The following is a 27,499-nucleotide window of genomic DNA, read 5'->3' on the forward strand; positions in this document are numbered from 1 at the left end:
GAAGCCTTTGAGGGTTGTTTAAAGCCATTTTGGGGAGTTTAGAAAATCACAAAGCTAAGTAGAAGTAGCTGAGGGCTGCAGAGGGTAAGTAGACACACCAATAGCACTCCATCTTGAAACACAGTAACATCTGAAATACACTGAACTGAATTGATGTTGGAGCAGACAGAGCAATGCTTCATCTTAATCGTTGCTCTTTTCTGAGCATCATTAAAGTACAAAAGGTTGAACCCCATTTCATGCCTCTTTTTAGGAGAAGTCAGTCCTCTGAAATGTCACTTTTTTAACTTTCTAGCCTCAGGCCTGTTATGACCCCCCTCCCCCTCCCGCTGCTTGTCAAGCAGCCACTGTAGCCTGATCTAGTAGAAAAGGTCCTCCTGTATTTGCTCTACCGAGTGGCTTTTTCCGAACACGTTATTAATTAAAGAACATGTCAAATTGTCAGAGACCTCACAGGGCGCTTGAACACTTAACATATGCCGTTAACCTGTTAATGTCCTGAGACATACGGTGCGTTTACAGTGAAGAAATGTGTGAGGAGGTGAAGCCGTGTCTGATTTCCATATAAGCTCTGGTGATACGATGAATTATGCACGCTCTTCATATAAATAGGCACGATGGGACTATGCCATACATGTACTGGGACTAGAATTAGCTGCACTACTGAATATTTTAGCTATTTTAATTCTAATATTGGCAATGACAACATGTCAAAGGGTTTATCCATGTTAAGTTATCTCCCAACTCTGCCGTTCTCCTCAGCTTTACAGAGCATTTTAGCTTATTTTCGCAAATTTTTTTTTGGTTTTCCTGCCCTCGACTTTACCATTTTAGTTCATCCTTGCATTCTAAATCACTCAATCCAGTCGCAGCCACCAGCTGTTTTTCAGTGAGAATGCTCTGATGAAGCCACCGTACACTACCTGCCCAGCATCAAGCAGCAAATTGACAAAGTTGGGAACTACCACGTAAATATGGAGGACAATGTAACAGCTAAAGAGAGCAGTTGGCGTAGGCCAAAGTAGAGCTGAAAGAAATTCATCAGTTGGACACAAACATGATTCCAAATGATTACTAATGTTGCTCCGCTGGATGTGTTCAAACATCTACAACTATTTGCTAACAGGTTTGCCAAAATCAACCTTGCATGGTTATAATGTCTGATTTGTTCCACTTGTTTTCATTGCCTTGAATGGCAAAAAAACCCCATTTAAATGCAGGTTCAACTATAATATACTTTTCTCTCCTCTTCTTTGATAAGTCATTTTTTCCATGTAATTAATTTCACCTGAATATACATAAAACACATACTAAGCATTTTGTCGATGGAGCATAGTTTCCATTATTTAATGTATTTTTGGTTGCAAAATGTTTTTTTCCCCCCCAACATGAATGCATGTTGTTTAAAGTAAACTGATTCACCATGAAGTCTTCTTTCACTTTCCAGGTTTAAAATGAACGAAGGACTTGAGAACAACTTGACTCAACTGTCTGACAACTGGACATTTTACAACTCCTCCTCGCTGGAACCCGTCATACCCAGGAGAAACATCACCTATGTTGGATTTTACCTGCATCAGCCGTCCACAGCAGCCATCTTCATCGTGTCCTACATGCTGATCTTCCTCGTGTGCATGGTGGGAAATGGAGTGGTGTGTTTCATTGTGCTGAGGAGCAAAAACATGCGGACTGTCACCAATTTGTTCATCCTAAACCTTGCTGTGAGTGACCTCCTGGTCGGGATTTTCTGCATGCCCACAACACTTCTTGACAACATAATTACAGGTGAGCAGCACAGTCATTTGAAACATTCATTGTGGTGTTGTTGTGTTTAAGTTGTGTCAAAACAAGGATTTTCCAACACTTTCCAGACTTAAATATATCAACAACTTTTCAATGGATGGCTGAGAAGTTTGGAAGAGGCATTCATGGTCTCCAGAGGATGCACCGTATAATCTAGTGTCATCAACAGGTCAACATTTTCCACATTTTTGACAAATTGGGAGTGAGAATGAGTTGTGTTCCTATTTGGAACATGTTAGCATATTAGACTTGAAAGGCAACTTTGTCTAAGAACAGTGAGGTTCAAAGTAAATGTGAAAAAGTCAAGTTTTTACTGATAAATTTAAGCCAAAATTGACAAAGTAGCGCTGCGCCTGGTGAGCTGAGTCTAAGATATCCTAAAAATGGCTACTGTACGGAGAATAACCAACCTCATGTTTACCCACCTTTCCTCCAACCAGCGTTCAGCTTTTTGGTGTGTCATGAAGCATCACAGCTTCACAGGGCCGCTAGCCCCGTCAATCCTTTGATTAACCTTGTTCCCTAATCCCTGACCACCGATGTTATTTAATTCTCTGCAGGGCTGCCTTATTTTTTTCAGTTGAGACTTTCATCATTACAGACTACCAAGAGATACTTGGAGGCCATCCCACGCAACATGACCCCCGAGGATTGTGTCTTCTTAACAGCCTGAGGTGATCAAAAGTGACGAAGGCTCAGGGGAGTTGAAATAGTGATTTGTCGTGGAGGAGTCGGACAGACTTGCCTGCATGAACGGATAACACCAGGGCTTTTTACACATTGTGCCGATTGGACTTGACAGTTTGCTCTTGATGATACAAATCCCACAGGGGCAAGTGACGGTGGCTGGCAGTTAGGATTCTTCATATACTACAGGCTGTCTACAGATGCTGAAATGACTTCATCTTTTCAGTTCTAAAACAATAAAATAAAAGACATAATAATTCAGGAGGATCCAAGTTTCCTCTCAACTGACTAAAATACAGACCACCGGTTTTTCAGAGGACAATAGACTTTTTGAAAGGAGCTTGATTTGGATCTTACCCAGAGTGTCGGCTTGAAAATACCAACAAAATAAAGCCTGCAAGCGTGTCTCTTTTGTTATCCACATTAACGTGAATTAAATAGAAGAATTAGCGTTGATTACGGTGACTGTGGATCAACTAAATTGCCTTATTTAGCTGCAGAGATTATTTTATAGTGGGTACTATGATCAAATAGCAAATACTACAAAAAACAACACATTGCCTCTTAACAAGAGCAGCCAGTCATTAGTGTCTGAATCAGGAACATATCAGACCCTGGCATTGAGTTTGGGGAAATCCAGCTGACAAATTGCTTGGCGTGATTAAATCCCTGCTAAAATGACATAACTCAGAATTAAATCCTGAAATATCATGGCCAGCTTGCAGCTACCAGAAGTTAACAACAATGACAGCTCATTAGCTTTGCATTAGATAAGCACATTTCAAATTATGCAAAGTTTTATAAAAGTCTCTTTGGCAAAGCGCAAGAAGACACCAGTGAACAACATCTGCTCCAGTGTAAACAGGATCACGCTCTCCATTTTAGTTTGTTTTCACCTGCAAATAACCGGTGTCTTCTGAGGTGTGGAGTGAAAACGGCTTCAGTGAAACCTACAGTAGAGTTCCATCACGTCCGTTCATAGAAACAGATTAGTGGGCGAGCGCTGAACTCTCCCCCTACTGAGCACAAAATGAAGTTCTCTGTGGCAGAAACAAGAATCATGAGTGTCTGCCAACCATTTAGGTTGCGGTTTATATAGATGCCTGTCCCCTGTCACATCATCATTTTATCCTGTTAAGACACGTGTGGGAAATTGTCTTAATTAGCATATGAATTCTTGAGTTATCACAGTGACCTTTAGCCAAGTGAAGCTTTTGTGCCACATTGAAGAAATGTCCTCGAGGCTTTCCTGAGATATCGTGTTCATGAGAACGGACTTGAGGTCACAGTGACCCTTGATCAACAAAATCGTATCAGTACATCCTCGAGTCCAGCTGGACATTTGTGCCATATTTGAAGAAATTCCCTCCAGGCATTCTTGATATATTGCTTTCACGAGAAAGGGAAATATAACCCGAAATCATAATGCCTTCGGCCACAGCCGATGCTGGCATGGAGGCATAGTAACATCAATAATGCATGCTTTAAAATGTGTCCTGCGAGAGACCTTCAAAGAGATGGTTTCTTTGTGATTTTGAATTCTGTTCTCAAGATTTATCAGATCAGGAATGAGAAGAAATTAATTTACAATACCTGATTATACATTCATGCATACAAATTTAGGGTATATTGTTTGGTAAAAAATGTTTCTTGCATTTACATAGTAAACTTTTTAGAAATTCAGTGTTTTCATGTTTCTGATGTCAACACATAACCATAAAGTAATCGTTTTTAGAGCCAGTAATGGGGCAAAACAAATCCTGCGGGTGGTGCTCGAGGGAAGGCCATGAGGTCATTAAAAACAAAATGTATTATTCCCCTGTGGAGTATTTATATATGGCAAGTAGATTTTTGCGCATTGAGCCTATTTGATAATGAGCTATTTTGTCTGCAAAGTTGACATTGAAGGAGAACTCACTGAGTATCTGACATGTAAATGTTCATCCCCTGGGGAGCATGAGAGTGCATATACATTTCATGTAATCTGCCTTTTAGATTTGACATTTCCTTAACCTGGACGGATATATAGAGAAACATTAGGCTTATCCATGAGGGACAATGTAAATGTCACTGATTTTTGGTCTTTAGCTTTCAAGATTCTTTCTCCTCCCCAGACAAATGACAGTACGAGTTAGTGGTGAAACAAAACTGTTACCCCCCCCCCCCCCCCCCCCCCCCCCCCCTCCTCCTTCACTGCCAATCACAATTGGTCAATATTCACTAAAAACATGTGAACGGGAGATTGGGAATAATGCTCTCTTGTTGCCGATCCCTGATAATGTTGCAAATGTGAACAACACATCTGTGTTGAAATAGTCAGAAAGGGAGCTAGTGCAGTTGGCAGCACCAGAGCTAACAGATAATGTACATTGAGTTAAATTATGATACGTTTATGCTCTATTCAGTAAATATTGGGCGAAGGTAAGTTATTACATTATCATGATGTGTTTAAATGTGTCTTTTAAAATGTTGTTTTTGACAATGAACTTAAATAAACACAGAGATGTTTTCACAGCAGTATACAATATATACTGTATATATATTAGAGAGGGAATTATGACCTGTTTAACTAACCTAACACATTATTAAAACTACTAATGCCAAGATTTTATTTCTCAATAAAAATACAATCTTAATCATGTGGTTTTTAATGCAGTTAACCACTCTACATACCTGCAAACTCATAAGAGGTGAGAAAGGTGACAAGCACCCAAGCTTTTTATAATTTTTCAATCAATATTATTATTATTATTATTATTATTATTAACCTTTATTTGGACAAAATACATTGGGCTTCATTTTCAAAAGTTTTAGTCATATAACAACACAGATAAAAGAAAAGGAAAGAAATAAAAACAAGAACGGCAGTAAAACAAGCTGTACTGCTCTCCCTTCACATCTGCTTTGACCTCCACCTTTAGCCAGGCCCAGCTCCACTCACATCTCAGCCCTGCGTCAAGCTGTGCTACACAAACAGCCTCCTCTTCATTAAACTCTTTCATTCTGAAAAATTTACTACATCATCTTATTAGTATCTGGGCCTCATTTTTCGTGGTCATAAAAGTTATTATGACCACAAAATTTGCCTCATTCTACTTTGAGTTAAAAAACAACAACCTGTAACCAGATCCGCCGGTGTTCCGGTTTAACGTTAACGAGTGACCGCGTGAACTGAACCGAAACACAGGTTTCGATAATGATGAACGCTATCAGTCGACAAAGTTTTGACGTTAGCCATGAGTTGGAGGGAAATGAAGACGGTGTAGACATCCAAAAAATAAATAAAAACTTGAATCTACACGACTCACATGGATGACATATTTTGATTAAAAAACGGCAAATTTCGCCGAAAAAGCGACACGTTTGCAGGTATGACTATGTAGATGACTACAACAAAGTAAAATGATGAAATACAGACATTTGTGAAGGTTTATACTGAGTTTTATGGCAGTTGAAATTATTTTTCGGGATGGTGGTATCATTTTTTTTTTTTTAAAGTCTGGAGCCTTGTCTACCAGCCGCTATAACATAACAAAATAACAAAAATGATGTGAATCGGCCGATATGGCTCAACGGCTATTGGTAGCAAAAAACAAAACAAAGCAGAGGTAGCACACCAGAAAATTGTTGTGTTGGTCAGGAGGGACTTTTGATTCTGTTGGTGATGTCAAAGGATCGTCTGTGCAACTGTTCGTCGTGACTCACATCAAAAGACGGTGTGTGTCTGTTAAAGCTCCCACTGGAGCCGGAGCTTGTCAGTGTAGAAACAATCAGAAAAGCATCGATCTGGAGAGAAGTGCAAACCGTTTCCTGGAGCAGTGGGATTTTGGAACAGCTCTGTAGGCTTCCTCAGGAAGACATCGAAAATACGTTTTTATTTGATTAGGGTTGATCTGATGTGAGATGTAGAGAACAACTATACTTTTGTGAACACTGCATGCTGATAGCAAAGTATTGTGCTGAGGTTTGTTCCTCTACTCCAGCTCTTCTTCACAAGGTTCAACAAAACAGATGCCACCAACGGAAATCATTTCAAATGAATTGTTTGTGTTCACAAGTTGTTGAAAATTAAGGTTGTACCTCACAGAATTTTTTTTAAATGCAAATTAAAAACAGAAAGAAAAAAAAAATACTTTCTGTAACCTGCAGCTCTGCCTTCTTTGCTACTCTACACTTTTCCTCTTGCAAAAGTGCACTGAAAGAAATAGAGATAATAGGCACTTGTAGTGTCTCACCGAAGAAGCTTTCAAATGCTTGTTTGTTCCAATCTTTTTGACATCCAGCTCAATTTAAGTCTCAAAAGGAATACAGTCATGTAACGCACAGCATGACAACAATAGCCCACAGTCAACCAGAAGCACGCCTGCCCTCCTTTTGAAAATATGTATTTGTTTTTGGATGTTTGAGCTTCACTGTTTCTCTGTTCCCACCTTAAATTACAGTTTAAGTTGTTGAGAACATATGAGGTGATTTTGAGACATCCAGTATGAACTGTGTAGCAAGTGTAATGTTGAAACTTGGAAAAAACGAGCAGCGAAGGAAAGGACGACCTTCCTCGCACATAAAAAAAAAAAAGTGAGGGGAGAGACTGCCGGAGGCACAGCAGTCAGAGTTGCACTTTTCAAATCTCAGCAGAGTGGTAGTAACAGAGAAAGGGGTGCCTGCCAGGGTCAAGTCGAGTCAAGCTTTGCAGAAAGGCAAAGCAAAAAGCAGATGTCATCACATAATACTTCTAGCAGGTGACTTTGTGATGACTAGGGCTGCAATTAATGGCTGTTTTGATTATCAATTAATCCGGATATTATTACTTTGATTGATTATTAATCACATTTAAAAAAAAAAGCTTAATAGTATTATTACTCGCATTTAAAAAAAATCAAATCTATTTTGCTGACAAAAAAAAATGATGTTGGGGGATGCAGCAATGCACTGAGAATAACAGATACATATATTTGATCAGTACACGTTTGAGATACTTGTACTTTACTTGAATATTTTCATTTTCTGTTACTGAATACTTCTATTCCACAACATCTCAGAGGAAAATGTTGTACATTTTACTCCACTACATTTATTTTACAACTTACGTTACTAGTTACTTTGAAGTGTCAGATTAATAATAAAAAATAAATAAATCAATAAGTAAATGATGATGTATATTTCTAGATTAAGCTACCGAGCAAAATAATAATTAAAATGAGCCCCAGCTGCAACATTAATGTAAAGACACATGAATGCATTATTAATTATAATCCAGTCATATAATATGTATTATTCTGAAATAAGCCATTCTGCATAATGACTACTTTTACTTTTGATACTTTTTGAAAATAATACTTTTACTTGTAACAGAGTATGTGCACACTCCAGAAATGCTACTTTTACTTAGTGTAAGTACAATATCTGAGTACTTAGGCAGAAATAAAAGGATTCACTTTAGACTGTTTCTGACTGATACCAAGAAGTATTCCAAAAAACTCCATTACGTCACATTGTACTGTGACTCTCTGAGCTTATTTCAGCTGAATAGCGTTAGCTGAGTCTTGTGTCCTTTTTGACGGACAATTGCACAACTACAGGTCGATCGTCACAAAACGGAGAGAAAACAGATGGAGGGTATTTCTGTCCGTTCCAATGTAATACTGCCTTTGCCCTTTTCTCCGCTGTATCGTTAGTATCTCTGCCTCCACCATTTATTGAAGGCGGCGACATCATTTCCTGTAATTCAATCATCGAGCTACACAAGGCGCTGCCTCGGCTGGCTTGCTGCCCTAACCTCAGCAGACGCTGCCACAGCGCTAGCCGTGCATCACAACATAGATCCAACTAATCGATGACAGAATCCGCTGCTGCCAGCTGTTTTTATACTCCACTTAATCGATTACTTGTTGCAGCCATCATGATGACAGCCCTGTCAAATGTCATTAACTGTCTGAGTGTACAGCCGAATACTGCACACCAGTCAGTGTTGGTCCGAAATACATTCTCCAGACCGTTCAGTGCCTTCAAACAAGCATTTCCAAAGAAGGTGTAAAATATCCTCCGGACAAGTTTATCAGTGATGCGAAAACGTGTGTCCCTCTGCCCCTGTGTGTGTCTGTGGACTATGTTGTTGATGAAAACCCAAGACGACAGATCACTTACTCAGAGCATTATGTTGCAGCCCGTCAGACATACTGTACTGACGGGCTGCAACCTCTTGTTTGGCCTCCGAGGGCTTTGATAAAACTGGACAACTAGCAATCTGCCATTGTCTCTGAAAGAAAGCTTTCATCTAATGCAACATTCAGATGTTTACGCCGCATAATGCTTTAATGGATCATAATGGGGCTTTTGTCACTTGCATTAATGCTTACCGGCCTATTTGTTAACAACGCGAAAGAAACATCACATGAGATAAAAACGACAATGTCACCCAAAAGTGTTCCACATATCATCAACAACAACAATCGATTTGCTTTTAAGGCTAATGTGGACAATGGGAGTGCATTATCACACTTGCATAACTTCTGGATAACAAATAAGGTTAAAGTTGTATTTATCGTCCTTGTGCAACACAGGGTTGCGCAACAAAATGCAGTTGTATCCCTATAAGAAATACACACACACACACACACACACACACACACACACACACGGAAAAAAGCAAAACTATGAGTTTGTGATCAAAGCCAGAAGAAAGAAGCTGCTCTGAAGTCTGGTGGTACAGCAGCTGATACCTCTGTAGGGTGAACAGGTTGTGGTTGGGGTGGCTGTTGTCTTTTAATAACTTAAGCTCTTCACAGGCACCTCTTGTCATCAATATCACTGATGCTTGGTAGATGGGTAACTATGATGTTCTGGGCAGTTTTAATCACCCGCTATAGATCCCTCAGTGAGTTGTATTAGTATGCGTTTGATTTACATCAACAAAAAAAGTTTGAAATACAAGCTGAATAGTTATAAGAAACTCAAAACCAAGGATCAGAACATGAGTTTAATATGTGTAATAGAAAGAGCAGAAGTGGACTATCTCTGTGGGTTGTGATACAAGACATGCAGTTGGTAGGCAGCTCCAGATCCATCAGAGCCGTAGGCAGCGGTAATTAGTGTTTTCTGCCTACACTAAAGAGACATTTTTACAAAGGATTCAGGCTCTGCTGAAAGTGGAGGTTTCAGTTTTGACAAACACCCAAGACACTGTCAAAAGGAACAAAGTACATTAAAGGAACAAAGTGTGGCATGTTCCTTAAAAAAGAAGAAGGAAAAAAAGGGGAAATGTAAATACCTGTCAAAGTGAAAAACAAAGGAGCCTATATTTCACTTAATTGTTACGTTCACCATCTTATTATCTAGGACATGCATCATCCCACCCAACAGCGCAATGATTGGGAAGTCTTGTAGAGATGGGAGTGCAAAAAACAGGGAGGAGAAGAATCAGGGCACTGGAAACAACAAGTAGTGCAAACACAAAGCAATTCTAATTCATACACATACCTATGTGAACGTTTCCTCAACTATGTAGTGGAAACACCTGTGCACTGTACTTATTTACTGTATGTTCAATCTGGTCTAATAATCAGTCAGTGAAGTCAAACACCAAAAAATGAGTTTGAGGCCAACATCTTGCATCTTGAGAGATAACGTTCAGAGCCACACAACACATAACACAACCAATCGCCTTCATAAAATCCTTTGAACACCTCGCTCCCTTTAATTGTCCATTGCTGCAACATCTTGATTCTCTAGATTATTTTCTACGTCACTCACACAATGAATGACCACTGCTATGAGCTCTGGGGTGCTTTGCGTCCCCAGTTAACCTTTCTCATGAAAGTGTATGACAACTAAGCACGAGTGCGGGGTTACCGAAGCCAGAGGTGATGACTGACGACAGCCTGCAGTCTGTGATTATTTTGAGTCAGCCACAATGAGATGCACTGTCAGCATCTCTGCTACCAGCCACCAGCAGCCTGATAAAGTGCTACTAAATTGGATTGTTTCCCCTATACTTACAGATATGGTATTATGGCCACCCCTTCAGCTCCCATGTACTCTGTCTGAATTCATACACAAACTGCTGTTCCGTGCTAACGTGTCGTTACTGCCGTAAATCAGCTGAATGCTTCGTTCCTGTCAACAGGATGGCCTTTCGGAAGCCTGGTCTGCAAAATGAGCGGCATGGTTCAAGGGATCTCCGTGTCAGCATCCGTCTTCACTCTGGTTGCCATTGCTGTTGACAGGTACTGTGGCTGTGTTTTACTACTACTGCTACACATAACAGTTACCTTTCACACTTGAGCTGCACCTCAAAACAAAAATGCTTGAGGTGCAAAAGACAACAGACCAAAGCAGAAACCACTCGAGGAACAACGACCTCCGCAAAGGCTGATCGATCCCTTTCATTTGTGTGACAGCATATTCTAAACACAAGGTTTACTCACTGTTTTTATCTCGGAGCTTTCATCTGTATCTCACAGCCTTCTTCAGCCAATGGAAGATATGCTCCAGAAAAAAAGAGACTCTCAAGAAAATCAAGTCTGAACAAATGCAAACGGACAATTCAAATGCTTCCTCACATTACTTTTTGGTTTGGTCTCGAATTACCCGAAGCATGGGTTTCTTCACTTTGTGTCAGCAAAGAGAACAATTCCCAAGCGTACTGACAGCAACGGGTCAGAAGGTCAGAAAGAAGGACAGAGCATTTTATGATTTTTCTAAAAAAAATTATTAAAATATAAAATTTTCTAGTTTTTAATCTGCAACAGACTCCATCTCTGCATCAACATTCTGCTGTTTTTAAAGTCACCTGTTCTTTGGCCTTTTACATTATTTTCCATCACTTATCAAGGATTGTACAGCTTCCTCGTCTTTATCTGGCACTTGTCCTCTTCTGAAGGATCAGGCTGAGTTCACAAATTGCTGTTCATGACGATGACACCAGCTGGCTCTTAATCCTGCTTAATCTCGTCACAAACCACGAGAGGAGGCTCACGTTGGGGAAAAGACGAACTACGCATCCAGAGGAGTTATAACGGCTCTGGAAGCTGGAAGAAATGAGAGGGCTGGGATTTCATCATGGCCCGGTGCTCAGACACAGTGACGTCACTCTGCCACATTCAAAATCACCGGAGGGTGTTTGCGCCTCTGGGAATGACAGAGTTTGAAACGGTTTGACGGCCAAAAAGTCAAAGTCACCTTACGTGTCTATCAGCCGTCTAAAGATGAAGGATAAGGGGCACTCCTGTCTGCCCTGTTGACCAGTGTATTCATGCGCAGAGAAGCCAGACACTGCATCTACTCTGATGTGACTTCACTGCAGTCGTACCATTATTCAAAATACTATGTTGGGATGACAGAGGCAAAACAACATCTGTGCTCCAACATCAACACCATTCAGAGATCGATCCTTCTGGATGTCTCTGCATGTGTCTCTTCTCAAACTGTCACAATTGTCTCTCTGAGTGAGAGCTCGAGTCAATCCACATTTTTTTTTTTTTACCTCTGTGTCTAAACTTATGAAAATCACAGCCCTGCAGCTACTTCACAGTAAAAGCCTCCAGCTCTGCCAATAATTACAGTTTTTTTTTTTTACAATGCCATAGAGACTAAGCAGGGGCAATATCTAATGGTGAACATTAGATATTATTAGAACAGCTACAACAGGCTTCTGGTACAATCAATTGTTAAATTGTAACGCTATCATGATCTGTTCAAATCTGTTTTTGAATATAGACAATTGTTTGAAGGAGAGGTTTTCACAGCAACATATAATATATATTAGAGTGGATTTATGACTTGTTTAATAGCACTAAGCAGCTAATAATACATCATTATAACTACTAATGCTAATACCAGTTATAATCAAATTATTTCCTTATTAAAATGTTGTGTTTTTATGCAAATAAGCCCTAGATGACAATGACAAGCTAGAAGGATGACTTTTGACAGTTTACATTGACCTCAGGTCGGTTGGACTTCTTTTTTGTTAAACAATATATTTGTCTGGATCCTTAAAACCCAGAATGTAAAATGGAACTTAAATACCCTGAATGGGTTTAGCTTTGACAGATAATATAATTGATTGCAATTCAGGCAATCAGAATGTTGATTTTTCTCAAAAGGAAACCAATTAGTTGTTCCGTTTTCTCTTTTGCATGTTCGCTATTGCTCCTGAATTAAGCAAAAGTATTTGTTATTGATTACTCACTTAATCGATGGAATAATCGATAGAATACTGGATTACCAAATTACTGAACCCCAAATAGATGCAGACACATTTTCCTGTGTTTCTGCATGAGGAGAGTGTCTTCAGACGTCAACTCCATCTTTACCTATACATATATGGTGAAGTATAAGTCAATAGGTAAGATGCCTCAGACAACGGCTGGTGAGAAAAGATAGCGAAGAAGAAAGGCCGAGCCTTTATTGAGGGCTTCCGCCGTAGCATTTCCAAGAATAAAACAAAAGAAAGAAAAGAAGAAGAGGATTGGCCAGAGGGGCACTGACGTGGTCAGTCATACATGTTTTCAGCTCTGCAAAGTGACAGAAATAAAGGAAGACGGGTCTGACTTCAAAAGGAAAGCCAAAAAGCATATTAGTCACCACAACAGCTGTCACAGCTTATAGAGGAGGAGAGGTCACCTGACACTCTGTCACGCTGCTGCTGGCTCGACTGTCACAGACTGCAGAGAAACGCTGCTGATCATACAGATGGAAATATACACAGAGCACACCTCTATAAGCTGAGTCGTAAATATCCAAATGTACAGTCGACTTCTGTGGTAATTTAAACAACTTTTCAAACTGATCTCACTGATCTTATTTTCTCCACCACCAAGCTCCGAAAGCGGTGCTGTTCAATAGAAGATTTACACAGAACGAGAAAATCTCAAGTGATCAATGAGTTATTCAAACAGTATTCACAAACAAATGTCATGTAACCAATTAAACACAATGCACAAATAAATGCAGAGGTATTTGTGTCAGTAAATCTTATAGTATCTGTGCCTCTAATTTACACTTGAATATTATCATTTGTACATCAACTAAGCATTTTTCAAAGGGAACACATTTATGAATCTCCTCACCTACATGTGTGGTTTGTTTGTGAGACTCTAGAACTGTGCCGTTTCAGAGGAAATCCGCAAATACAGGAAGCACGTGTGATTTGTGTATAAATCTATATTTGTATCTATGCCTTTAATTTACAACTCGTACTGTATATCCAAGAGCTCAAGTACAAATACATCATATTCATACTAAACCGTCCCCATTTGCATGGCTTAATAACATTCACAATACAACTGCTTGTCTCAATTTACAAATGATATGATATACGAGTTGTAAATTACATACACAGATTTACAGATACAAATCACTCTGCATTTATTTTACGAGTCACGTTTTTTCAGCGAGTGATGCGCTTCCTGTATCTGTGGATTTTGTGTGAAACAGCACGGTGAAACAGACTCAAAAGAATCCACACAATTAGGTCGAGATTCACAATATATTTCCTCTGAAAATGCTGAATTGATGCACAAATTAGGATATGCAGCTGTAAAGCATGAGGCACAGATATAGATACGGCTTTACGGATGCAAAACACTCTGCAATTATTTGTTATTAAGTTTCAAGGGGTTACGTAACCTGACATTTGTTTGTGATTACTTGGTGTGGTGCGTGACTCACAATGACGGGGAGCCGGGTTAATTATGTCCTCGTTGTTCTGAAATTGATCTGCAGTACAAAAGGAAAAAGGGAATTAAGCACAAAGAGTGAGGTCACTGTTCTTTAATAAACACTGACTGACTCTACCACACAGATCCAGTCAGTCGTACAGGATTTGTAATTCTCTAAATCTATTTCTTTTGTGTATCTGCTTTTGTTTGATTTTTTTTTTTTATTACTAAATATTTAGATCTAAAGAATTATTATTATTCTAATATGTGAATAGAGCCTGGAGTTTTCCCTTCATGAATTACAGTAACTCAAAATCATATATTGCCATCTTAAGTCAATGTTCTTTGCTGTCACTCAAAATTTCCTGCGGGGAAAATATTTTTAAAAGCAGGTTAAATAAGCGCATCTTCCTGATCCAATCCTATTTGTTTTTGCAGATTCAGGTGCATCGTCTACCCATTCAAGCAAAAGCTGACCATCTCCACGGCCTCCTTGATAATAGTCATTATCTGGGTTCTGGCCATATCCATCATGTGTCCCTCTGGCGTGATGCTACAAGTGACCAAGGAGCAAACCATTCGGGTGCTGCTGGGCTACGACAACAAAACGAGCCCGTTTTATTGGTGCAGGGAGAACTGGCCGAACCAGGAGATGAGGAAGGTTTACACCACCGTCCTGTTTGCGAATATCTACCTTGCTCCCCTCTCGCTCATCGTGATCATGTACGCCCGGATTGGCATTACGCTTTACAAAACGACGGTTCCGACGGGAGGGAAGCCGGGCCACGAAAACCGCCACTGCGTGTCAAAGAAAAAGCAAAGGGTGATCAAGATGCTCCTGATAGTTGCCTTGCTTTTCATCCTTTCCTGGCTCCCTCTGTGGACCCTCATGATGTTGAGCGACTATGCCAGCCTGACCGAGCAGCAGTACCGAATCATCAACATTTACATCTACCCCTTTGCCCACTGGCTAGCTTTCTTCAACAGCAGCGTCAACCCCATCATCTACGGTTTCTTCAACGAGAATTTCCGCAGAGGATTTCAAGCCGTGTTCAAGTTCAGCCTGTGCACGGCGGACGGACAGCGGAGGAAAACCTACTCGCACCGGCTGCAGGGGAACTCCGTGCTCCCCGCCAACAACGCACAAACGACCCTGGAGCCCATTTCCCTCAACAGCCTGGATAAGAACCCTTCCAGGCGACTCAACCACATCGCCGAGCACGACTTGGTCATGGAGGACCTGGACAAGGCGTCTGGCAGCAGTGGGGGTGTGACTGCGGTGTCTATTTGAGGGACATGCAGAGACGCTCTTCTGGGTAATAAGCAAAGGTGTTCACGTTTCAAGAAAATCGCCCCTCATCATTCAAATGTAATTCCTCCACTGAGCTCAAGTAATGTATCACCTGAGTGGGACGTTTATGGGTAGCTGGTCCGATTTGAATACTGTAAAAAAAAAAAAAAAAAAAAAACGAGGACAAAACTGGATAAAAGGACATGTAAAGCATTTACTCTGTTTCACTGTCCTCCAGCAAACTACCTCACAGTGTTTGCTCCTGAAACAAAACGTTGAAATCCACTCACTCACTTTGCTCGTGAACCTTTCCTTATCACCTTTAAGCCACACATTGTGTGTTGCACATGTTGTGCCGTGTTCAAAGTGTTGTGCTGTCGGAATTGTAGATACTAACCAAGAGAATACAATGTCGTTGGAAAGTGCATCACTTGTCGATCGGGATGGGTTGACGTGTGATAACAAGCTACTGCCCTGCTCTATCACACACCTTGTATAACCTGTATAAATGTACAAAGATGCATCAAACATGTATGTGCTAGGATGGCTGCAGAGCACATTTCAAAAGTCAAAGCACTTAGATGAATAATATATAATTTAATGTCCTTGTATATGCGCATTAGATGGATTTTGCATTTGTGTATTATTCAATACTATTAAAGTACTTATAGACCTTGAATAGGAAAACCTCTGTGGCCTGTGAAACTGCTGAACAAGCTTTAAAACAAGGCTGCAAAGTCAAAGGGCTCTGGCATCACATTTAAAAACTTCAACACAGCGACAGAAGTTGAAGATATCTTTTAGGTTTCGGTGACCATGGTCATACAGCACAGTGTTTTTTAGACAGCGGTATTATAGTTCAGAGAACAAAACTCCACAGAGGGATGCTGGACTTGAGCAACCAATCCTTGTTGGACTATTGTGACGACAGCACGTCTAACAAACCACCGCGAGTAATCCCACCTACCTCTGAAACATACATTTTAAACTTAAACTTAAACTATGGAGGAACTGGTTACGTGTAGCCGCATTAGGTGATTCAATTACAAAATAAATGTAATTGTAATCCGTCACAGTTACTGAGAAAAATGTAGAATTCATTTCAGGGCTGAATATTCAACAATAGTGGAATCATTTTCTTAACAGTGGTGAAAAAGCTCAACATCGAAATGCTCGATGTCAAACCTGAGGAAACATCAAGCTCTGCTGCCCAGCTAAAAACATTTGTTAGAAAAGTAATCAGTTGTTATAAGTTACATTCCTTTCATGAAGTAATTGAAATAGTTGCATTACTTATTAAATTGTAACTAGTAATCTGTAACCTATCATACGTAAAAAACTAACCTTCCCAACACTAATTAAATTGAAGTAAAGTATTGTACACCTTTTTGAGGCTCCTTTTATTATTATTCTGTATTATTAATATTGAATAGTAGAATTTTACTTAGCCATTTTATGAATTATATACAAACTAAACTAAAATGTGAGGCGATGAACCCGCTGTTCATCGGAAAGAGCCTTTCTGAGGAGTGTGCCTGTGGTTTCCTGTCTTTATTGTGGGATGAAACAGCATCTGGCAGCTAGATTTTCACAAAGAATTCTCATTAGCACTCACCAACTATAGTGGCTTTGACAGCATGCCAGTGAACTAATGCTCATTATACTGATTATGAAGTTCATTATACTTTGGTATGGTGTTGGAGACCACCGGTGGCCCCTCTGCCAGTAGCGCTGCTGTTGCTGGTGATTCGGAAAATTCGGGCCACATGTCTCAGGTTCCGTTGACAAAGAAAATGCCTTTTCTCTGAAATTTTTTCAGTAAATTTAAAATGTCATTTTTGTTATGTCAACTGAAGGAATATGCAGATTCAAGAGTTATATTTGTGAGTCGACTTACAACAACCTGTAAGGCTGCGCCAATCTCATCCACCCTTTTGTGGCCATTTTTCTGTCGATTGCGTCTCTAGTCTAAAAAAAAAAACAGCCATCAATTAGTACGACAGACCTATTTGAAACGCCCGAACGAGCCTTTAATCATGAAGCTGTCACTTGACACAGAAATGGAAAGAGACAATTCTGCAGCGGACGCACATATTGACACCGTTTTATTTGATTGTTTTTAAAATTGGACATTAAAACCAGAGGACAGAGAAGAACATGATTTATTACGATTGTATGCAAGCCATCTACTTACACAAATCATCCAGGCTTTTATTCTGAAATCTGCTCTGTAAACATGTACATAGAAAGGTATAATAATGCTGAATTTATTTATTCATGAATATCTCATGAGCCCGTTACGAATGTGCCATGTAAATCTCAGATGAAGTGTTTTGCTGTTATTTTATTTTTATCTCTATGAACAGTCTTGTACAGTAAATGGGGGGAAAAAAAACAGTGGGCCTGCATAGGGCCCGAAAACCTGTATCGTCTGCTGTAAGTACGTTACTGAGTCTTAATTAAACTTAGATTACAAGTGATACTGTGAATCTGTGTGCAGGGTAGTGTACCGAACAACTTTGGTTTCAAAGGTGTTTGTTTGGTGGCGTCTGTTTTTAAAGGGGCCCATTTTGAAAATTTGTAAAGCCGAGATGTAAGAAACTGTAAAAGAAAAACGGACATACTCTTAAAAGACTGAAGGTTACTAAAACGCTATAAGTGACATGGTACTCTCTGGCGGCCATATTGGAGGTCCTGAGCTCTTTTATCTGTACAATGCCCTGTTCATCAGAACCTTTAAAAACAGTTTCTGATAAATACACTTACACTCAATTAGAGGAAACACATCAGCTGTTCAGAGTAGAAGAAACATGATGTTTATTTTGCTACATGAGCAGGAAAGAGTCCCAGGAAGCTTCACTTCATCTGGATTAAAAATTCAGATGAAGCGATTGTGGTGGGAGACATTTGAATTCCATTTTGTTGGATTCTCCTAATTCATTGTGAGATTACCAGCGTACCAGAGTCTTAAATCAGTGCCAAATTAGATAGAAAATCCCTCACGTGTTGACAGTATAGTGTGATAATGATGCACATTCTACTGACAACGTGAGCATTTAATATCTACTATTGCAGCTGCAAAAACTTGCACATAAATTATACATACATTATATGTATGAATGCTTCACTTCAATGTCCACTTGAAACGTTTCAGAAGAACGTCTGTTCTTGATGAGCCACATTTTGCGGACAAGCTGAGGCTGATGTAGATGAGCTGGAGCCTCTTGGCTGTACTTGATTATTATCATCTTAAGCTGCTTCCACATTTCTCTGTGGTCGATTACATTAAATGTCAACAAAGCCGATCTCACAGCACAGCTGCCGTCATAAACATGTACATCTGTTTGTTTGCGATGAAAGAATACTGATTTTATCTGCAGCTCAGCAGCTTGGTAATGACTGCTGGTCAACATGGACCATTTATAGATTTCATACTCCTTCCATTATCTGACAAGAGAAAGAGAAAACAAATATGCAAATGAGAACAACTATATCGCGAATCTGGCTGCATTAAAACACAGTGTAGGTGATCTCAGAGAACAGGAAGGAGCTCGCCCCCTCGCTTTTCTCCTTCTGTCTCTCTAACTACAAACACCAAAAACAAATTATGTGAGAAGACAAAGTCAGAAACTAATTAAATGTATTCTTAATAATTCATTTTAAGTCAATTGCCAGTAAATACGAGCATTTCTATACGTTCACAGGTGAATTTAAGGCTGAGACGTTAGTCTGCTTGTTTGAGGTGTGACAGGTCAGAAGTAAAGCCGTAACAGCAGATTTGAGCTGTTTGTGCAGCTGAGAGTGGTTCAACACCGAGATGCTGCCGTGATGACTCAGCCAAGTAAAACGCAACGGGACTTTGAGTTCGCTGGCGGAGGCTTTTTTTTCTCCCCACCGATGGGCTGCAGGACTCAGACAGCTTAGCTCCTGTGTGACATGACACTTGCTGAGGTCAAATGCCGTCACATGGGACTCATCGGAGTCTCACGAGTTGGGTTATGAATTTGCCGGACCAAGTTAGTCTCAACGCTTACAAATATTTGTGCATTTTGAAAGAAGAAAAAAAAAAAAAAAAACGCCACAGGGATCACGAAACACGACATTACTGCATGGGACCTCCAAGGTGGCACCAGACATGGTTGCTAAGAGTTTTCTAACAGCCCTTTAGTCTTTATATACTGTACTCACACTCTTGTTCTTTGTGCTCATCACAAGTCATTCTGCCGCTTTTTTTTGTTTGTTACTGCATTCAGCAGCGAGACCTTGACCTCCCCAGTGAAAACGCTTCATGTCTCCCATCGGGTTTGGCTTCTCGATGTGTGAACACGCGCCGCAAGGAGCCCCCTTTCTGACTCCGATTGAATACCGCTGCTCACTTGGGCTCAGTGCTATCATGCCATGAAATTGCGGAGTGGATCTGTGAATGTTGTGATGTTCGCTACAAAGCATCGAGGCCCACAGGTCACGGCTGGGATGCGATGGCATTTAATTGAGTCTGAATTCTTTCTGAATCCACTGAATGTAGTTTGGATTAGCGTCATGACATTTTAAGCAGTTTAGCTTGAGCAATCTGTGTCTTTTACCAGCTCAGAACCAGGATCCAAAGTGGGACCACCGATCAGGAATCCAACTTCTTTTATAAGCTTCATTAAGGAATGAGCGACAGCGAAAAAAAACCCAGTAAATCATGTTGGTTTGTTCCCCTTTTAGTCCCACAGCTATGTCTGGGTAATGTTAGATATCAATACAAAATGATCAAACCCCCCAATACTTTATACAATATCATATTTGGGGAAATGTCAACATGTTGTAACCCTTTAACTCCTCTTTTAACAATACGTGCCAGAACTGCTTAATGCAATTAACTTTGCCAATACAGAAATATAGTCTTAAGTTTCCTGATTTAGATCATCTGACAAAATGATCAAGATTAATTTTCAATACATAACACTTTTTGAGACTTAAGGCCTCATATAGTATTGAGGTTCAACACCCAGCTCTACCCACAGCTTCTAATTCAGCATTTCATACGATACAGTAAAACAAAACATCGAGTCAGAAGATGTAAAAACATTTCTGTTTGTTTTAAGTAACTATTTGCATTCATTCCTGCCAGAGAAGTCAGGTGTGTCCACAATCATTCAAAAACACCTCTGGACTCTTGAAGGCATTCAAAGCATTGCTTGTGAGTCATTCGGCACAAACGAGATGTTAAATGTGACACTCCAGTAATATTGAATGTAATGAATTTGTACGTTTTGGTGCCTGTGGTGAAAAAAACCTCTCTCTGCTTCAATTTTTTGTTTTTGTTTTAGTATGGACTGATTACTGTGAACTTCCTTTTTGGGGATCTAGATTGGTACCTCTGTATAGTCTGCATGTGTATATCTTGTGTACTAGCATGTGGGGTTTTTGTGTCTGCAACTACACGTTCTTAAATAATGTTTAATGGCAATTTTAAAGATGTATTTGTTGGGACACAAAGGCTGATTGCTGTTTAAACAGGAAGGAAGATTGAAGGTTGTTTTTATTGAAAGAAAGGAAGTAAATGTTGTCCCATTTAATTGTGAAGGGCTATTCATCACGTTTTATATTACCTCTGATTGTCTGCAAAAACAAATATAACTGCAAGGTTCATAGTCAAGGATCTAAGTGTGAAAAAAGGCTTGTGAAGGTCACTGCCATATTTCATTTCCACATAATCTGATGTAATTTGCTTTATTTGAATGGGATTGAGAATTTAATTACTAGACGATTCAACTGCTGTGCCTCTGGTAAAAAGCAAACTCCCATAATTAAATAAAAATATCAACCAGATTTTACCCTAAATCTCTAACAGATTGAGGAATACAAAGTTGGCCAGTGACAACATTTAGATACATTACATTATATTTACCCGATAGAGGCAATGAACTGAATATGAAATCAAATAATAAAAGCATTCCCCTATTGCATTTCTGATTAGGTTTATCTCACGAACATGGCAACGGTACCGCTTGACAACATATGTTCTGCCTTAGTGTTGTTAAGATACAAGTGAGACAATGAAATATGACCCAGGAGGTCCAGTTGGAGTGGCAGATTAATGTGATTAAAGGCTGTAAATAAGCCCAAACACTGCACAACTGCTGCGACTGATTTAACTTTGTCCACACAAAGGAGTGAGATGCAGTTTCCCTGCAGATCTGATCTAAACGTGGCCTTACAGTGGTTGCTCACGCAAAACTCGTACGTCACGAAAACTAACATTGAGCATAACATGTAGAATTGTAGAGGGGCCATTACGTAAGCAATAAACAATGAGACGTTCTGATTCATGGGAAAACAACAGACAAGCTGGAGATGAAAAACAACGTGACACAGAGCTGAGGCATTTCCTCCACCAGGTCTGTTGTGTTCATATATCAGAGCAGCTCAGAGTGGAGTATCACTCTTATGCCGTGGCCAGGGACCAAAGAAAAAGGGTCATCCTTTTTTTTTTAAGTGTTTCAAATTGGTTTAATGTTAAGTTTTGGTTGGGTTTCTGCAGATAAATACATCTTGCACACTGATTTAGACCAGTAAACTGTGACCCAGTATTATGACACAACTAATCAATAATAACATATATAGTAACAACGCCTGTTAATCAGGCGCCTCCTGATTAACATTTCAGTAAACTGGAATGTTGATTGTATAATTAAACAAGCAGCACATGTAAAACTGCTAAAGTTTATATTCAGAATGAGGTCAAAACTCATCAAAGCTCATGTAAATGTCAGTGAACGATTCACCCTGGTTATATGAAACCAAGATAAAATAAAACGTAAGTCATTCAAGTCAAACCGTCTTTGACAACCCATTAATTAATATAATAGAATTCATTCATTTTAATTCTTAATATAATAGAATTAATACAATTCAGAAATTAAGTTTTAGGAATAGCTAAAAGCTATCTTTTGGAAGACTAGTTTAATAAAATGTATTTATTTATTATTATTCTTCAAAAATAATTTTGACTACGTAGCAACCACTAAACTTACGCTCTCAAATAATTTGACTGACTAGATCAATATCTGTGCGTTGAATTCATCCTGGCATGGCACTTTAATCCTTTGTAAGAGTTTTCTTTTTCTTTCAATATCTGTGAAACAGCAACATCAAATAATTCATACTGTTTCATTATTCATTTTCAGAAAATACAGGGTAATTCTTAAGATTATTTTATTTTGACTATGATAAAAGATGTGTCGTTTATCTCCAGTGGAACAAGGGTAACAGTAAGGCTGCGTCTGAAATCGTTCACCATATACATGTTTACCATTTTATACAGTAGTGATGTGACAGTTCTTATACCATTAATGTGTACTCAAACTATCTCACAGTATAACATGGACATTTGAGACCAATGGATGTTTTTTAGCAGAGCCATGATCAGAATAATGGCCTATATTGTCTTAATGTATAAACTTACCAACCAACACACAACACAGCCTGTATTGGGAGCGATTTCAGACACAATCTTTCCATTCGTTGAGTTCTTTTCTGTCTTCTTCTCGGTCTACCTGCACCGCTGGATGCTTGCCTTCTGTCTTTCTGTGTTTTACAGACACCCAGTGACCAGAAAAACAACCCCCTGTTTAGTACCACCTCGAACCACTTGTTACTTGAATGTTACTTGAACTCAAAGAGGAATCGTCTCTTTTATCACATGCACTACTAGGCTTTGTGCATATGCTCAGTGTTAAAGAAATAAAAACAGGCGAAGGGGACATTTCCATTCAAATCAGAGCGGCTGCTATCTTCATGTGTACCGTTTGTGTGTACCGAGCTAACTTCCGTATAGACTGAACAGACTTGCGGCTAGTTGCACATTCACTGAGGTGAGGTTTTGCAGTAACGACTAAAATGAGCAGTGGAGTAGTCGTGTTATGAAGTGTTGATGCACACACTGTTGTCACATTGCAGAAGAGCACATTGATATCGCCAGATAAGTAACAACTACGTTTAGGTCGATATCTGTAAGCTGTGTAGCATTTAAGTATCATGCTAGCTAGGTAGCTAGTTAGTTAGTTGCTACTCTTATTACAGAAAATGAGCCCAACAGTGGGCTGATGGCCAGCAGCAGCGCTTGGTCCAATGGTCCCTCCGCCTCACTACCCATTGGTCTGGAGAAGGACAAGCTTGTTACCAAGCTAACTATCCAGCTATCCGTCTCCAGAGCAGCGTCCCGCTATCTTCCCTGCGGCAACATTTTACGGCCCCACTGTTGTGATTGCCCCTATAACAACAATTGCCATTGTAGTCAAACTACCACGATAATTGTCCCGTCAATGCCATCATACTATTTTTACCTGTTTTTTATATTCATTTTCTGAAGGCCAACCACGCAAGATCCCCAGACAGGGAATAGAGGTTTTAGTTCATTCCTTAGGGAAACATCATGTCCATGAGCAGATGAACCTGGAATGTTCTGATAAACTGAGCTCTGGCATGAAGGCTTTGTCTTCCATGGTTTGGCTTCAAATGACGACTAAATTTAAAGACAACTTAATCAAAACGCGACAAGACTACTTTGTTGTGATTAGGCAACAAAACTAATTGGTCACGTTAAGACAAATAAAGTAAAGAACCATCCACCACCCTAACCTCCCTCATCTGAAACTTATTTGTGATTTGTGAAAAGCAAATGCAATTCTAATACAAAAAAAAACAACATTTCCCCTTGAAAAGTAATTCTACAATGCAGTTTTGTTGTAGAGGAATGTAATTTATAGCAGAAGGGTCTGTAAAGGACCCAGGGCCCAATGTCTCCCACATTCATCTACCAATGGCTGCTTCCCCCCTTTGCATTCTGGACCAGTAATCTCTTCACATGTTACATAACAGAAAATAAATGAACGGCCTCTTGCAGGGACAGGGATTCAATTTCTCTGGTCACTGAGTGTATATTTACTTATTTTGTATTGTTTTGATAACGTGTAAAGAGTATTGAATCAATGGACAAAACTATATTTGTGGTTGTGTTTATGCTTTTCAAAATTGTCTCATTTCTGTATTGCCTTTGTATCAAGAGATATTTCAATGTGCCCAAAATGTGAGTGGGTGCATCTGTGCAAAATGTCCAAATGGTCATTAATAAAGATATTGGTCTTAACTCATTGACAATAAAGTGTTGAAATATGTCTCACACAATAGTTGAGTAAGTGCAAACAAAAAAAAACAATCTAAAGAAACTATGCAACATATTGCAGTTTACAGTAATACGACTTATTCCTCGGCAAAGAGCCTTCATGATGGAGTGGCTGAAATCTATGAAGTGGCTCCTTTAACTCCTGGGGCCTTATGAGAGCACTGTGATTCAGAGGACATGATCTCTGCTGCCCACGGTGTTTAGAATTAAAACCACTAAGTCACTACATTAGCATAAGTGAATTTATTAAGGCATATGTATCATTTGCCTTATGCTCTCTTTTTTCTTTCTCATCAAAAGATCAAAAATCACATTAGACAGAGACAAAAACTGTGAGTGGCTGGTATAAAATATTACTTTCTAACATTAGACATCTTTAAGTTGTTTGCACTTTCCTTTAGTTTTTACTGGTGAAGAACATTCAGAGGCCATACCGCAAGTTTTAGAAAAACACATATGCTTAATTGATCGGTAAACAATCAAAACATGCTTATAATTAGTATTATCATGTAATTCTCTGTCATAAGAATGTAGTTGCTAAGTTATACTGCTGTTGGACAAACAGGCAGTAATGTTTTATTAAGTGTGATCATGGCAACGACATCAACTGCAGGTTATCAATGGGACATGGGAAACGTCGACACAGATCACAGCATACTTTATAAGAGTATGGTTTAAAATACTGTATGTTAAGTGTCCAGATGGATCGTTTAGAGAAGGAGAGGAGGAAGTGGTGGTTTGGTGCAGCTTCTTCAGAGAAGAGGCTTCGTTGTATCAAGGATTCAGGCAAAGTGAGGCAGCTGATGCATATGCAAAATACAGCTGGTGCACACAGACAACGGAAGACCCTCTGTGAAAAAGATGTAACCTGAACTGAATAATCTTGAGAGTCATGTTCTGGTTCTTTTTCAAAATATACTTCTTTTTTTTTTTTTTTTTTATAATTAACTTCAATGTTACTTTCCCAATTCATATCAGCAGGGCACGGATTCATGCTGCTAAAGATTGATGTAATGCCAGTTAAAACAGTCTCATGGAAGGATGAGGGTTGCTGCATTGCAAAGCAGCAAGTTCTATTCCATCACTTCAAATGAAATCAAAAGGTAGTCTTTTTTTCTAAAAGGCATTTCCTGGGGTAACATTCTGTCTGCTGTATTAAAGACTGGTTTCATTACATTTACATTACAGTCATTTAGCAGACGCTTTTATCCAAAGCGACTTACAATTCAGTATCTATCAACACACTGTAGGCGCAGCTACGGGAGCAATTTTTGGGGTTAAGTGTCTTGCTCAAGGACACATTGACATGAGACTAGCTGGAGCTGGGGATCGAACCGCCGACCCTCTGATTGAAAGGCGGCCCTGCTCGCCACTTAGCCACGGTCACCCAATCCTGTCTGTCTGTTTCAATACAGCCAGATAGGATTTTTGCAAAAGTAGTAGAGGTGTATTGTCACCAACGGCTACGTTTTAGCATAATGCCATAAAAGTCTTTATAGACAGACTTAATAAGCCTAATAATATGACAATGTTACAAGGTTTGTTTGTTGTCATGCTACAACACAGGGTTGCAAAATGAAAAACAAACAGAGACTAAACTGGATAAAAAAAAAAACCAACTGATGTGTGAAAGAATCTGACTTCAAACCTGGGTCACTGGCTGTTGAAGTGCAGCAAAAGATAATTCAATACCAATATTCGGATAAAGAAACCGGAAGCCAGTAGATTGGCTGAGGAGTGCTACTTCACGAATCCAGGTATCAAAAGAAACAGGTGCTTTTTGGATCCAAGGATATCCTGAAGCCCAAAAAGAGTAATGGTAGACTTGTTATTCACTATTTTATCAATCAGACATAACCAACGAAAATACCAAAGCACACTTCAAAAATTAAAAAGCGGTTTGAATGGGCTAAGTGAGCCGAGGTCAGCAGATGTCAAATACCAGCCGAGACACAGGAAACCCTGTGAAAGAGATGTAACCTGACCTGAATAATCTTGAGAGTCACGCTCTGGTTCCTTTTCAAAATGTACCTTTTTAAAATAATTCATTTCAATGTTACCTTCCCAATTCTTATATGCAGGACACAGATTCCTGCTGTAAAAAAACAAAGGTCATGAGGGTTGCTACATTGCAAAGCAGCGATTTCTATTCCATCATTTCAAATGAAATCAAAAGGTAGTTTTTTTTCCCCTTCAAAGCATTTCCTGGAGTAAGTTTTAGCTTAATGCCATTAAAGTCAAATTGAACAGACTAAATAAGCCTGATAATGTATGTCAATATCAATATCTCTTACAGGTTTAAGAAAGTATAAAAAAAAAGCTTCACATAATGAATTAAATGAAGTATATAATTGATTTACATTAATTGTTCTATTGCTGTGACACATTTCCACACCCAGAGCATTCAACACATTTATTACAATGCCAATAAAGTTGGTGGTACCAAGTGGCATCAAGAGGATGCAGTCCGACTAAGAGCGGCGGTACAAAATGACAAGGAGCGCCTTCAATTTCCCATTGGAACAGGAAGTAGGAAACGTTTGTATAACATCCAATGCAGACAAATTATAATAATTGCACATGCAGATTTCACCAAAAAGGGAATCTGAATCACACCTGTAGATGAAAAGGACATTTTCTTCTATCTATTTATCTATAAGTTTAACTACAATGTTTCACTGATCACCATTTGTTAACAAAGACTTGAATGATCCCGAGATGCACCACTGACTTCACAAAAACAAGTTTATTATTGTTTTTCTAATTTGCATGAATAAATCTAATTCATTCAACCTTTATGATCTAGATATCTGATTTGATCTGCTATCATTTAACGCCATAACAGTTATTACTAAGGTAGTTAGCCAATTATCAAGCAACAACAGA

The 27,499-nt window shown here is 39.3% G+C and overlaps 1 protein-coding gene across 1 annotated transcript; it reads left to right on the plus strand.

Annotated features, from left to right (window-relative positions):
- Positions 1-24,548, plus strand: npffr2a (neuropeptide FF receptor 2a). Its single transcript, XM_068720946.1, has 4 exons — positions 1-84; positions 1,448-1,785; positions 10,613-10,712; positions 14,589-24,548. The coding sequence occupies exons 2-4, from the start codon at positions 1,455-1,457 to the stop codon at positions 15,439-15,441; spliced, it is 1,284 nt and encodes a 427-aa protein (XP_068577047.1). The 5' UTR covers positions 1-84; positions 1,448-1,454; the 3' UTR covers positions 15,442-24,548.
- Positions 24,549-27,499: the final 2,951 nt, after the last annotated feature.

Source organism: Cebidichthys violaceus, unplaced genomic scaffold, assembly GCF_023349555.1.
Source record: "Cebidichthys violaceus isolate CVI_PGR_0920_01 unplaced genomic scaffold, fCebVio1.0.p SCAF_26, whole genome shotgun sequence".
Taxonomy (NCBI): domain Eukaryota; kingdom Metazoa; phylum Chordata; class Actinopteri; order Perciformes; family Stichaeidae; genus Cebidichthys; species Cebidichthys violaceus.